The 13415-nt window shown below is 37.4% G+C and overlaps 1 protein-coding gene across 4 annotated transcripts; it reads left to right on the top strand.

Annotated features, from left to right (window-relative positions):
* The first annotated feature begins 161 nt into the window (after positions 1–161).
* C1D (C1D nuclear receptor corepressor) lies at positions 162–13261 on the top strand. 4 transcript variants are annotated; one of them, XM_085577228.1, is made up of 7 exons: positions 162–210; positions 242–288; positions 6917–6966; positions 7835–7981; positions 9265–9331; positions 9820–9875; positions 12718–13261. In XM_085577228.1, the coding sequence occupies exons 4-7, from the start codon at positions 7835–7837 to the stop codon at positions 12892–12894; spliced, it is 447 nt and encodes a 148-aa protein (XP_085433354.1). In that variant the 5' UTR covers positions 162–210; positions 242–288; positions 6917–6966; the 3' UTR covers positions 12895–13261. The 4 variants fall into 4 exon arrangements, with proteins under 4 accessions (XP_085433354.1, XP_085433353.1, XP_077637972.2 ...); XM_085577227.1 differs by lacking the exon at positions 6917–6966; XM_077781846.2 differs by having other exon boundaries at positions 174–288.
* Positions 13262–13415: the final 154 nt, after the last annotated feature.

Consider the following 13415-nt stretch of genomic DNA (forward strand, 5'->3'; position numbering starts at 1 on the left):
ACACAAACGCGTACACTCTAACAAACATTCAATACCACGCATATCATACTAGAAACGAATTACATCCACTACACATAACAACTCCCTAACCCAATCCTGCCGTTTGCCGGCCCCACCGCCCACACGCATTTCCCCTCACGGCCGCCCTCCTCCCAGCCCGCCTCTTCCGCCCCGCTCCCTCCCGCCAGCGCCGGCGCCTCCCGCTCCGCCCCGCCGCCGTGCCCGGGTCCCACACGCTGCTCCGCCGCCGTGCCCGGGTCCCACACGCTGCTCCGCCGCCCTCCGCAGGTAAGCGCCGTGCCCCGTGCCTCCAGGCCTTTCCCGAGCCCGTGGGAAGCGGGAGGCAGGGCGGCCGTGCGTCCCTGGGGATGCTGGAGGCCAGGCTGCGTGGGGCTCCGCTCCGCGCCCGCGGCGGGGCACTGGAGCCCGGGGAGCTCGAAGGTCCCCGCGGAGTCGCGGCGTGGGGAAAAAACGCCGATCGCTCGGGTTTTAAAATTGGGGAGGTTTAAGAATAATAAAATGTATACAAAAATATAATTAGGCTAATAAATTTTAGAGGTAGGACAATTACAAGGCAGTGAAAGGGAGATTATTACTGACGTCCGGATGCTCTCGGGTACTAAGTTATGAAAAACATTCTTTGTGAACAAAGGAATAACCTTAATAGCTTGTTGTATATTTATATATCTCATACATGATGCATAATGTTTTTTTTTTGCAAATTAAGAACTTTTTGGTTTTTGTTAACTTCTCTTTAATCTTACTGGTTTTAAAAAGACGGAGAGAAGGTGGAAGAATGTTTTTTCCTGATAAAGAGGCTGTAACTTTTTATGGGCCCCCTTCGCTGACATCTCTGTGTGAAGAGTTTCTTGATTATTTCATCTTCTTGCTTGAGTTTGTAGCAAAACTTATATCCCAGAGTTTCTATTTCAACATTATGTTGTAACTTAAAACTACATTTAACACACAACTTAAGAGAATTAATACAGCGTAACTTTCTAACATTACACATATAATATCGAGGAATGTACTTCCACTAGCAAATAAAACTTTAGATGATGCTGATTAAAAGGCCTCATTTCTGAGACAAACAAAAATGGAAGAACTGGATTTTAGAATCAACATGTACACGTGTCTGGCACATTTCTTGGTTTTAAAAGTATAAAACACCACTTCAAGTCTAAAATACCTGGATATTACTAATACTTTGGCAGTACGACCATTGGTAAAGAAATGAGAAAACACTCAACCCAAGGCTATTCTCCAGAGTGTGAGGAACTTGAAAGTAATTGGTAGAATTTTCAGGCTTCATGTCAGAAAAGCAGTGCACAAGTCACACAAACCTTTATGATAAATTCCTTTCTCTTTGAAGTGGCTTAAGATTTTTAGCATTGTTTTTTTATCTGTGGTCTACTTTTCCTCTAAATAAATAAACAATATACTGGAACGGACTGGCCACCATAGCTCTAGGTAGATGGTTTTCTCCAGCATCAGTAAAATTGATGCTAAGAATACAAATATCCCACAATTAATGCATTATATTGAACCAAAAAATGGGTATGATTCTAATATTGAACAGCTAAATAAAAGTAATATTTAGCACAGCCAAATAAAAAACAGCCAAAAATACATTTGAATTGCTGTTCAAAATGGTACAGAGAGCACTACACAAATAGCAAATACAGAAAATTGCATTCCAGTAAAGGGAAGTGCTTTTTTCATGTATTGTGGTACTAGTGGCTAAAGGAAACTACGTCAGCAGTTCAAAAGGATTTGAAAAACCTCTTGGCTTTAATTCTGGATATCCATATTCATGGTGCTGATATCAATGGAGTGTGGCAGCAGGTTTTAGAAGTAGTAAACTCTCCATAGTTTACAAATGTACATGAGGTGCAGACTGCAGGCAGGTCATTTCCTGTTTGCTGCAAATTTGGCAGGACAGAAGTATTCTGCATTTATTGTTGTCCCCACTGTGTGTAAACTGATTTGTCCAAGGAGACAATCTTTTGCTGCACAATAAGTAGGTTCAGTGCCAAGAAAAGTATATGTTTTAAAGACCAGTGTAGAGGCACAAATTTAGTATCAGAGTGAATTTGAAGTGTGGCAGCATATCTTAGTGCGGGAGCTTTTATGAAAACCTCTGATGAAGTGTTTGCACATACCTGAAGAAAGCTTTTTTTATTATTGTACTTATGCTGGGTGTACTGGTGGGTTGGAGCTGAACAAGAGGCAGGTTATGTTGGATTTGTTCAGAAAAAGAAACCACTGTGTCATCCAAGATGTGTCATTTCGGACAGTTGATTACAGAGAGTAAAAGAGTTTCATGATGGAGATGGAGTTGAAAGTTTACATCAGTAGATGTAGATGGGGCTGTGGTGAATGGGGGATGTTTAATCCAAGCTGTTTTCCCATGGGAAATCCTTCAGCCTTTATTAGCTGAAGTGTAAATGAGCCTATAATACTATTCTCTCCCTTAAAATTTTAAGATCTTTTTAAAACAGATGAGAATAAATTTCACGAGTCCTCTGAAGCTGAAGTGACTCAGTGGCATCAGCAAGAGATTGATAGGTATGAGCTGTTTTGTAGGATGGCTCTGTGCAGGATTTTTTGATGGCTGGAACCATAGTACAAATTATGCCCTGCTTAACTACTGTGGCTTGAGCTGGGATGTTTTTAAGGGGATCAAGATAAGCCTACTGGTGTACACCTGATATTTCAATGTAGGCTTTTTTATTTTGCAGTGGAAATCTTTGTTGCAAACAGGATTGTGAGTTGGCATTGCAAGGGTGCTGCAGTTGTACTAGATTTGTTCTCCAGCTGCCCCAAGCAGGCTTGAAAGGACAAAGCAAAGGAGCCTGTGGGCACAGTGATGATTAGTGGGCAAGTAATTATTTATTTGTGTCTGTCACAGATTAGAGCCTTTCGTACTCAGAACTTTGCAGACGTGGATTTCTCTGCCCTAAGGAGGTGTGTGGCCAAAGAATTTAATCCTCTTGTCTGGTAGCTTTAAATTTAGGATGTTGGTTGTTCTGTTGCCCTACAGCCACAGCAGTGACCTGCAGTGTTAGAGCAGAAGTTACACGTTGCTGCACTTGCACATCAGCTGCATTCACTGCAGGCTGTGAGTCAGGACTCACAGGAGGGAGGACAGTGCCAGTTTTCAGGAGCTGACAGAGATGGTTTGTCATATCAATGATGTTCATGTGTTATTTTGATTTTGAGAGCAGTTTCATGTGTCCTGACCAAAAGGTTTTGGGTTTGTTTTTGTTTTCTCTAATTTTTTTTCCTCTATGCAATCAGTAAATATCCATGAAAAGAAGAAATAATCTAATTACCCAATCTGATTTTTATTAGGTGAAAAATCTGAAAAAAATAAAGCTGAGCTAAGCTTAGTATGAGCTGAGCTAAGTATGAAGAAAAGACCTTTTAATGCTTAAGAAATATGCAAGAATTATCATGATATGTGAATTGCAATATTACCAGAATGCTAAATCGCTTTTTGTCTTCAGTTTGCATGTTACAAAATATTTCAAATGCACCATTTTTATCCTGAACTTGCAGCTTTAATTCCAATTGAAAACCACATGCATGATGCTAACACTGAGCATTTTTCATTTCTGCTTAAGTAGTTTGCTATTGCCATGATGACAGATGCATGTAGCTCCCACTACTTTCACAATGTGTCTTCAGCAAAATCTCTCATGGAGGTACTTCTGGCCTAATTATAGTTCATATCTTTCAGTATGACAGGGCTTTGCTGGGGGAAGAGCAGGGTGTGAGCAGGAAGGGAAGTTTGGTTTTGCTTTTTAAGCCAGCTGGCAATTGCTTTTGAGGGCTTGTGTTAAATCACCTCTGGATATATTAAAAGATTATTCATAAAAACCACCTGAAAGTTGACTGCAGTTTCTCTTTTTCCTGGGTGTGCTTTTCTTAGAAGAGGTCTGTAGTTCTTCTCTTTATCCTGGAAGATAAATACAGCTAATTTTGCCAGTAGTATTGTCCACAACCATTTGTATTCTGTTTTTATTTAAAATACCTTCATATGGCATTTAACTTGGTTGTGTCTTAGATCAATAGCCATGTTAACACTACAGCAAACTGCTTTTGATTGTCACCTGTGTAGCTGTTTTTATAGTCTGTAGAAGATCATATATCTTCTCTTTCTCCTTTTCATATTTATGTCTTTTCTGTGGTTCATTAATAATGTCTGATATTTCCCTACCTTTTTGCAGTTTTGTATTACCTACTTTGGTTTATAGTATATTGATGTGTGGACTGCAAAGAGAACAAGGTGTTCCATGTGTTCTAAGCAGAAAATGCAGTCATCTTTCTGAATAAATGAGATTTTATTCAGAAATTTTCAGAAATTTCAGAATATTCAGAAATTTTGCACCTATGGACACTAATAAACACTTTTTAAACAGACCTAAATGCAATGCATACATTTTCTCATTAAAATGGTTTACTTTTGCAATCTAAAGTCCTTTTCTTAATCAAATACATATTCTTTTTTTTTTTTTTTCCCAAAAATTACATGGCAGCTCAGGGCTATTAAAAGGGAAGTTTGTTTCTGGTAAGTTGGTGTTAGGAAATTGTACAACATTTTTCATCACAGTTTTTTTGCCTCGGTGTCCTTAATCAAAGTAGTCCATTTCTTTTGTATTTTATGTTTATGGGTTATGAACCTTTCTTTGCATTCTCAAAATGTAATATCTTTTAAAGTGTTACTATTATAACACAACCACAGGTTATGTGTTGTGCATCATAGGTCTTGCTGCTTGATAATGAAAATTCTGTCTTATTTCCTTTAGAATTCCCTATTGTTCACATTACTTACCTAGCTAGAATTTTTCATTACTTCTCTTACCTGAATATTGCTACTGTCCTTAATTTTTAAAGTGAGAACTCAGTGCCAAGTAAAAGCCGGCTGGAAGTCAGTAAATTCAAATCAGAAAACCTGTCTAATTAACATTGTCTTCAGGGACTGACTTAAGTTTTTGCAAAAAGAAACACTTGAAGAACTTTGATGAAAATTTTGTTAGTTATTTGATAACTGAAACATAACTACTGAGGGCAGTATGGCTTTTGGGTATATTTAGAGAGTCATGGAGTTCCCTGCTATCCTTGGCTCTGTCATTGTGCAGGTGTGAGTACACAGCCCATGCATTGATTTTGGCAGAAACAGCTTTGTGAAGTTTCTGGTGCACATGTTTCTTAATGTAGTTTGCTCTTGTTAAGATTACCAAAATTATTTTAGGCTGTTGACTTTTGCCTCGTTGTTGGCACATATATCCTGCTTAGAGATTAGTTATGCTGAAACAACAGTTTAATGAAAAGACAGAGGTCCCTACACAGCAGGAGTAGGAACTCGCTAGTTCCTGTTAAAGTGAACAGAAAACACAAGTTTAATAATTTCTTTGTGCTCCCCAGACAGAAGCAGCACACTTAGCAGTGAAGGGTTCTGTACACAGGCTAAAGGGCAGCCTTGTTCCATTGAAGTTCGATTGTTGGAGGTTAAGATTTTTCCTTTTCTTTCTTTTATCTTTCTCTCATGGAATTTTGTTCCCATTTGTAAGAGACAATAATGGCCAAGGTGAGGGTATGGTGCAGCTGGCTGCTTTCTTACCTGAGGGGCTTTTTTTTGGGAAGGGCAGAGATATGGTGAGATTCTGGCTGGGCTGGGCTTTGCCCTGGTTCTCTCTCAATCTCCACAGGAGGACAGCCAGTCTGTGGTTGGTGCCCAGAAGATTTGCTGCCACTACAGAGCTTTTGTAAACCAGCTCCAATTAATTTTGGTAATACATGCTTGGCTACAGGTTTTTATTACTTCTCTTTTTTATTCTTGCTGGTGCTGTGTTAAGGGAGAGAGAGAGATGGAGCTTATCACTATGTTCATGCCTGCCTATCAAATCAAGACCATAGCAAAAGTTAAGTACTGCAGTGATGGAGACATCTGTAGGTGATTGCTGGATTGGATTACCTCTCCATGTTTGTGTGAGTGTAGGACAGACACCTTCTAACCAAACTTGGCTGTATTAATGACCATGAAAATCTAGTTTCTTTTGTAGTTTTGAATAGTTTTTAATGCTGTATTATATGACCAAAAGTAAGCAACAAACATTTTTTCTGAACCCTTTTAATCAACCTAACATGACAGATTATAAAGCAGGTGGCCAGGAGGGTAGAATAAAACACAATCAGTGTTATTGTGAATCTCAGAAATAATTGTATTGGTATTTTGACTTTCTGTGGGCAGCATCTTGTGGATCCGACTCAGCTTTCTTCCTTGGGTCTGCCACAGCTGACAGAAGTAATACTTATCTGTGTGGTGTGTGGGTTACATGCTGGGGTGGGGAGGGGACCTTTAGCATGCTTGGCATTGTGATTCTGTACTCACTGTGAGAACCAGCTCTGACCAGGATGAGCAGTCATGCAGCTGAGTAGGATTATAATTCTTAACTGTGCAAACAATAGCAGAGAAACTGGGCTTGTTAACTGCCTGATCATATTTCTGAAATCACATGGTGGGGTTAAAACTGAAGCTGCAGACAAGCTTGAGTAGCTCCACACTGTTTTTTCTCCCAATTGTCTTCCTTTTTGACCCCCAGGAGACAATATAAATAAAAATAAACCTGACATATCTCATGCTCTTGCCAGGGAAAGATCAAATCATTTTCTAAAACCAACTGCGGTGATGTGACAGCTCTTTGCTCTTTGTACTGATGTTGTGGCTTGGTGTTCCTAGATAAAGTGCAGTCTCTCCAGCTTCTGTTCCCTCCCTCTGTACTCAGCACTTGGAGAGAGGGATTGTCACACTGATTCTAAGAGTCTGCAGTGATCCAGGTGCTCCCACTGTTTTTGATGCAGCTCACCAAATAGGCAGGAAAATTACATATTTCTTCTCTTCTTTCCTTAGAACATTTGAAAAGTTGTTCCTCAGTAGAAGGTGTAGAAAATAACATAGCTGTAAGTAACATTAATTCCTCTCAAATCATAAACCATGTATTATCTTGGGGAGTTAAAGATACTGATTATAAACCAGCAGCCAGATGCCTTGGTTTATACCAAGCCATACCATGGTACTGTGAATTCTGGGAACAAAAAAGGGGTGCTTTGGGAGTTTTCACATCTTATTTCCCAGTTGCTGTGCACTGATCTGTTGACAGGATTGCAAGAGTTTTCTGAAATCCCAAAATCAACTCAGCTTTGTTATAGGTAGAGTTATATTGGGGATTATAATACCCCATAGGGACTTAAGAAAGCTGGATACAGGGTTCACAAGAATAATTTTTTGTGTACTAACCATGACATAAATGAACTGACCATGACATAACTGGTGCTGAAGTAATGTCTCTTCCTAAGACAGACTGAAGCTGTATCCCCATTGGTTTGATTTGTGGTTTGGGTTTTTTTTTTGGTTAGTTAGTTTTGGTTTTGTTTTTCCTGGTGTCCTGCCTGCTGCTTGGTGTAGCTCTTTACACATTATGATTTATAGAGCACTTCTTTTAAACATGCAAATAATTTCTTTCTATTACAGATCATAAAAACTAAATACTGTTTTAGGACTATTGCAAGAATAGGTACTAAAGTCATGTAAATTGTAATGCTCCTTCTTGCCATTTTATACAGGAATTAGGAGATATCCCTGAAATTGCAGGACCTTTAACTGTGTTGCTGCTGGCATTATCTGCTAGAACTCTTCACATGTAGGCATTTCTTATAATGTTTAATGAATGAATGCTAATGCTTTGTGTTGTAAATTACAGTCTTTTAAATGCCTACAGTCTGTAGGTACTTAATGAAAAGGATTATTATTTTTGTTTTCACTTTCCAGATGGAGATGTCAGAAGATGATAATAACATGGAAGAATACCCCACTGAAATTCATGATTATCTTACAGCATTTGAAAAATCTCTTGGTTCAGTAGATGAGATGCTGAAGACAATGATGTCAGTTTCTAGGAATGAGCTTTTGCAAAAGGTAAGTTACCTTCCTTTTGAAACTCTTTTCCTTATTAATACACAAATACTTGAGAGCCTGAATTGAAATAAAGGGGTCAGTTAGGCCAGCCACTGCACTGGGAAATAACAAAAATGACACTCTTACACTTGTCACCTACTGTTAAATCCTTACATTTCTAAGATATCCAGATGGTCTTACAAGCTCAACAGTGCAAAACATGCTCTTCCAAGCTAATAAGTGATAACTTCACCAGTGAGACATTTAGCTCAGGGAACATTACAGCTTATTCCTGACCTTCCTTAACATGCTTCTCCATAATGGAGAGGTCACTCACATTTTTGACTGAGACTTCTTCACAACAAACTGGATGGAACTGGTGTACCCAGCAAGATGTGAACTGGCAGTTGTGAGAATTGATCTGATTCCAGAAGTCTAGACTTGCAGAACCTGGGCTGTCTCCTCTAGCTGTGCTATAAGTCTGCAAAATGTGGCTTTTTATCAGAGGAAGGTAGTGCCTGAGAATTTCATATAAGCATCTCTTGTCTTGTAACATTTAAAGCCTAACGTGTAATTTCTTTCTGTAGGGCAAGAAAAAGGCAGCACATGAGGGAACTTCTTTATCCTGTGAGGATTTCTTACACAAATAAATTATGAAGAAAACAGTCTTGACAACACAGATCTTTTGACAGTATCCATGTTAGAACTAGTGAGCTGCACAATGATGTTATCAGAGTTTCTGGAAGTTGTGTAGGACTAAAATAATAAATTGATTTTGACAGTCAAGGGAAACAAAACCCCTTTCATTAGCTTTATGCTTCCTTTGCTTTATATCCATGAGTATTCTCACATGCATTGAAGACACAGTCTGCCATGTGTAGTGTTAACATTCATTGATTGTATATTGACGTTTGTGTTTCAGCAACTTTTAAACTTTTCCTTCCATTGATAGCAACAGCTATTTGGAATTCAGTTTCTGTGGAAAAATAAGGACTTAATTTCTGACTATGGGGAGCAGTAGTTCAAGAGCTGCATGCTAAGGGATCGTGTTTTTGGATGTATGGGACTGTGGCATTTAGCTTCAGACTGGGAGAATTACATGAACACTCGGAGAGAATGAATGGTCTTGTGATGGCATGGAAATAAGGCATAAACATAGTCTCACTGAACTTGTGATGCAGAAACGTGCTCCTTCAGTGTGTATTCTTTTATTAATAGATTTGCAATTATAAAATGTGCACATTACCAGAATCTGTGTATGTCTTGCTTAAAAACCTTCAAATATGATTTTTTTTTCATTCTAGTTAGATCCTCTTGAGCAAGCAAAGCTGGATTTGGTTTCAGTGTACACATTAAATTCTATGTTCTGGGGTAAGTATGTGGTAGAAAGGAAAATGTAGTATTTGTGATTACCATTCAAACACCTAGACAACAAAGACCACTAAATAATCATATCTCATAGCCAAATAAGTAAAAATTTGTTTTTAGTGGGTCCCTGAGGATCCACATTAATGTCATGCATTGGGTAAATTATGCTGAAATTCCAAATCAAAAATCTAAATTTATAAAAGCCAATTTTGTACATGTGTGTTTCTGGTTCCTTTGTGACAACCTTTTCTGTTCTTTAAAGGATTGAAACTTTAACAATTGTAGTTGTTAAATTTGAACCATTTTAGTTGCTGGGGGTATTTCAGCTGCTATATTTAATAATAATATTTTTTCAGATACTTAATGGCACAGTTAACAATTCTTATTAATGATTTTGTGTGGAAGGTTTGGTTTTCCTATGTAACTGTTTGATAGGGTCCTCAGTCATAGACAGTCTTCAGTTTCAAAACAATCTTGTTTTTTTCTTGTAGTATACTTGGCTACCCAAGGAATCAATCCAAAGGAACATCCAGTGAAACAAGAACTGGTGAGTTGCTTACGATGGATGTGTCCTACTTGTGCAGGATGGTTAAACCAAATAGAAGTTTAAAAATGTTTATAACTACATTTAAAAGTGATACATTGCTCTAATGGCATACATATGCTACATGGTGTTATATAACTATTTATATATCCTGCCTCTTAATTAAGAAAGTAATTTTTTTTTTTTTACTTTTAAACAGTACTGTTTAAAGTAAAGTTCTAGAATCTGCTGAAATTAGAAAAGGATGATGAATGATATAATCTTCCACCTTTGGCTGAGAATTGGATTCTGTGCAGAGCAGCTTTTCACTTTTATCTGTTAAATGGAAAAATGTTACAGGCCTGATAATAATTTATAACTTCCAGTATGGCATTTTTTTTTTCTTATAAATACTTGGAATCATGTTAATCTCTGAGGCTGCCTTTTTTTACTTTTGTATGACTCTAAAAGTACAGTGTGGTTGATTTACTAGTGAAGACGGGAAAGTGCCCCCTCCCCCTTCCAAGCCCTCCATTAATTCATTTTCTCAGCAGTAAAGAATCCAGTTCAGCAACAAAGCTAAAAGCTTTTTTGGCACCAGTTGTATGTGTATTGTCCAGTAATTCTGCATTAGTGACATATTTACGACCTGTAATAAATCTTCAGTTTTGTCTTTATATTCCATTTAGATGCATGACTACAGTATAGAAGGCCTTGAAAATTCTGCTGACTTAAAAAACCGAATCATTTAGCCTGAAGAAAAAACTGAAATCAAAACTTCTCACTACTCATTTTAATTCCTGAATAAATGAAAATATTTAATCTCAGCAGATGTAAAATACTTAGCTTAAATGTAATCCTTACATAATCAGTGGAATGAGAGACAGGACGAAAAAAATGCAGAAAGCTAGCCTGAATAACAAGAATACTTGTATTTTTAATTTTGTGAGGTTTTCAGTAGTCTAGACTGTATCATATTAAAAAATGCATCACTTAATACTTCATGAGCTTTCTGTCAGTTTTACTTTGTTCCTCCTATATTATATAGTATCTGAATATCGTGTTCATTTAGTGATACTAAGTACTTTTATCTCTTGTGCTGTGGATATTTTATGTTGTATTTTGCTTCACAACTGCTGTTTTAACTCTGAAGAGTATTTTCATAGCTGATTTTTACTCAGGTCTCTTTTCCTTTTGCAAGTATCAAGGTTGCACATGAATGCACATTTCTTCCTTCCAGAGGCATTGTGATGTTCTTATTCATGTGGAAAGGGAATTAAAAAAGACTGTTTTCTTATGATTATTTTGTTTGTAGAATTGCTTTCTTTGTGCACATGCAGGTATTCAAACTGTATTAATAAAACTCACACTCAGACTATCAGAATTCATTTCTTTTGTCAAGTTGACATTTTCCAGCTCCTTTTTCCCATGTTAATACATTAGGCTTGCCATCTGTTCTCATTAGCCATCTCAGTCACCAAGGAAATATTACAGCTGATCATGATTTCAGACCCTGTAAAGCCCTCCTTGTTAAAGCTGTGTTTTTGATACAGAAAGAGTGGCCAAGTTTTTGACAATTGCTTATAATGATCACTGAAGAGTTGAAAATCAGTTCTGTAGTGTAAGTCCTGTAACTTTTGTTCCAGAGTCAAAGAGGTAGCAATGGCTGTGTGAGAAATGTGTGGGTTACATATCAAAATTTATTTTAGCAGTATCCACACGTGTTCTGTTAATTCACATGTCATAATTCAGGTATCAGGTAGAGCACTACATATATGTGTGTGTGTGTATATATATTACTGTTGTTTGTGTGACAATAACACCCAAAGGCCCTACAGTTAAAGACCATATTAGGCTAAATATGTAGACCTGAAATCTGTAAACCAAATTGTTAAATATTTTGCAGAGGTACTGTAAACATATTCCTTCATCAGTAAAGAGAAGCAGGCATTTATCAGAGGTAGATTCCCATCTTAAAGCTGCTTAGTACCCTCTCAAAGTAATTTTATTTATTTTATTGTTGTTTATTTAATTTTATTGTTGCAGGAGCAGATGAGGACAAGTAGGCACATAAATGAGATTGTTAAGCTGGGGATGGGTATAGTTCTGTGGGGCTGAGTCCAAGTCATGGTTTGGTCAAAAAAAAAAAAAAAAAACATAAACACCAAATAACTGGTAGGCTAAGATTTGTCAAGTAAGCGTGCCTTTTCCCTGTTTTCCCTGGAAATAGGCCTGTGCTGTTATTTATGGCCATAAAATGAACTTCTGATATGGCTGGAAATTCATCAGGCTGCCCTAAATAAGTTCTTTGATAAGGCCCCTTAACCATTTCAGGAACTTAAGCCCTAGATTTCTGGGTAGTTGCATGTGTGATGCTTGTACCATCTTTGATTTTGTCTAAGATGACTTTTTAGCTTTGCTTGGACTTGCTGAATTTTTTTTGTGGACAGTAGTCAGGCAGTATAATGCATTCATAAATGTATCAAATACCTAAATATTATTTTGGCATCTTTATGTAGGTCAAACTCCAAACTGAGTTCAGTATTTTATTTTCTAACTTTGTTTGCAAGAACAGTTCCCATATCTCTGCAAATAAGGTGCAGAGTCTGCATCTCTGTAGGACTTTTTGTTCCTGTTACAGTGGGTGTCATGCAGATGGTGTGGTAGGTACCTGTGATGGAAAATATGCTGAAGGGAAGTCTCAAGATTGTAAATAGCCTGGTATATTTATTTAAGTAATACTATTCTTCTTGGTGTTGTAGTTCTAGAAGTGTACAATGTGGAGAACTTGTGCTCATTGATTCATTTTAGCAGTAGTCTTGGGAGAATGGTTTGAAATACTTTTCCTTTTTTCTTTTTTCCATAGGAGAGAATAAGAACATACATGAACAAGGTCAAAGAAATAGCAGACAAGAAAAAGGCATCCAAACTCGATAAAGGAGCTGCTTCTAGATTTGTAAAAAATGCACTCTGGGAACCAAATGCAGAAAATGAACATAATTCCAAAACTTCTGCTAAAGGAAAAAAGCAACAGAGGGACTAAATCCTCTTTTCCCCTCATAAGAATTGCAGACACCTAGAACTTACTTGGAAATGTTTTACATACTGCATGCATCTCATAGAAGTGCTATATAACAGATGAATTTATACTTAAAAGTTTTACAAGATTGTGTTTTGTCCAGAACACTTGTTTCTGAGGTGATCACATTTAATGTGTATCTAAAAGTGCCATTTGATGCACACTGGACATTTTATTACTCAAGTTATAACGACCTGACATATACTTGTTGGTAATAAATACTAGTGATGTTTTGTTTATAATGCCTATGAATTAATTTTTTAAATGATTTATTGGTACTTTTTTATATGTCCTCAATCTCCTCAATATTAAAAAGTTTCAAACACTGCTATCCAGTCTGTGGTGTTTATGAAGGAGCATTGTGTGAAATGCCATATTTGTAGAGTTTTGTAAGGTTTATTCCCTGTGTTAAACTCTTTTCAGCTTGAAAGTGTGCAATATTCCCTTACTTTCTTGCCTCTGAGAAAGCAGGGCTTCAAGGGCCC

This window comes from Lonchura striata, chromosome 3 (assembly GCF_050655825.1).
Source record: "Lonchura striata isolate lonStrDom1 chromosome 3, ASM5065582v1, whole genome shotgun sequence".
Taxonomy (NCBI): Eukaryota; Metazoa; Chordata; class Aves; order Passeriformes; family Estrildidae; genus Lonchura; species Lonchura striata.

Bases quoted from the DNA above. Each gene is read 5' to 3' on its own strand.
- C1D (XM_085577228.1), top strand. From the start codon at position 7,835: ATGGAGATGTCAGAAGATGATAATAACATGGAAGAATACCCCACTGAA. The intron at 7,982-9,264 runs GTAAGTTACCTT...TTTTCATTCTAG, and splicing joins GGAATGAGCTTTTGCAAAAG to TTAGATCCTCTTGAGCAAGC. The intron at 9,876-12,717 runs GTGAGTTGCTTA...TTTTTTCCATAG, and splicing joins ATCCAGTGAAACAAGAACTG to GAGAGAATAAGAACATACAT.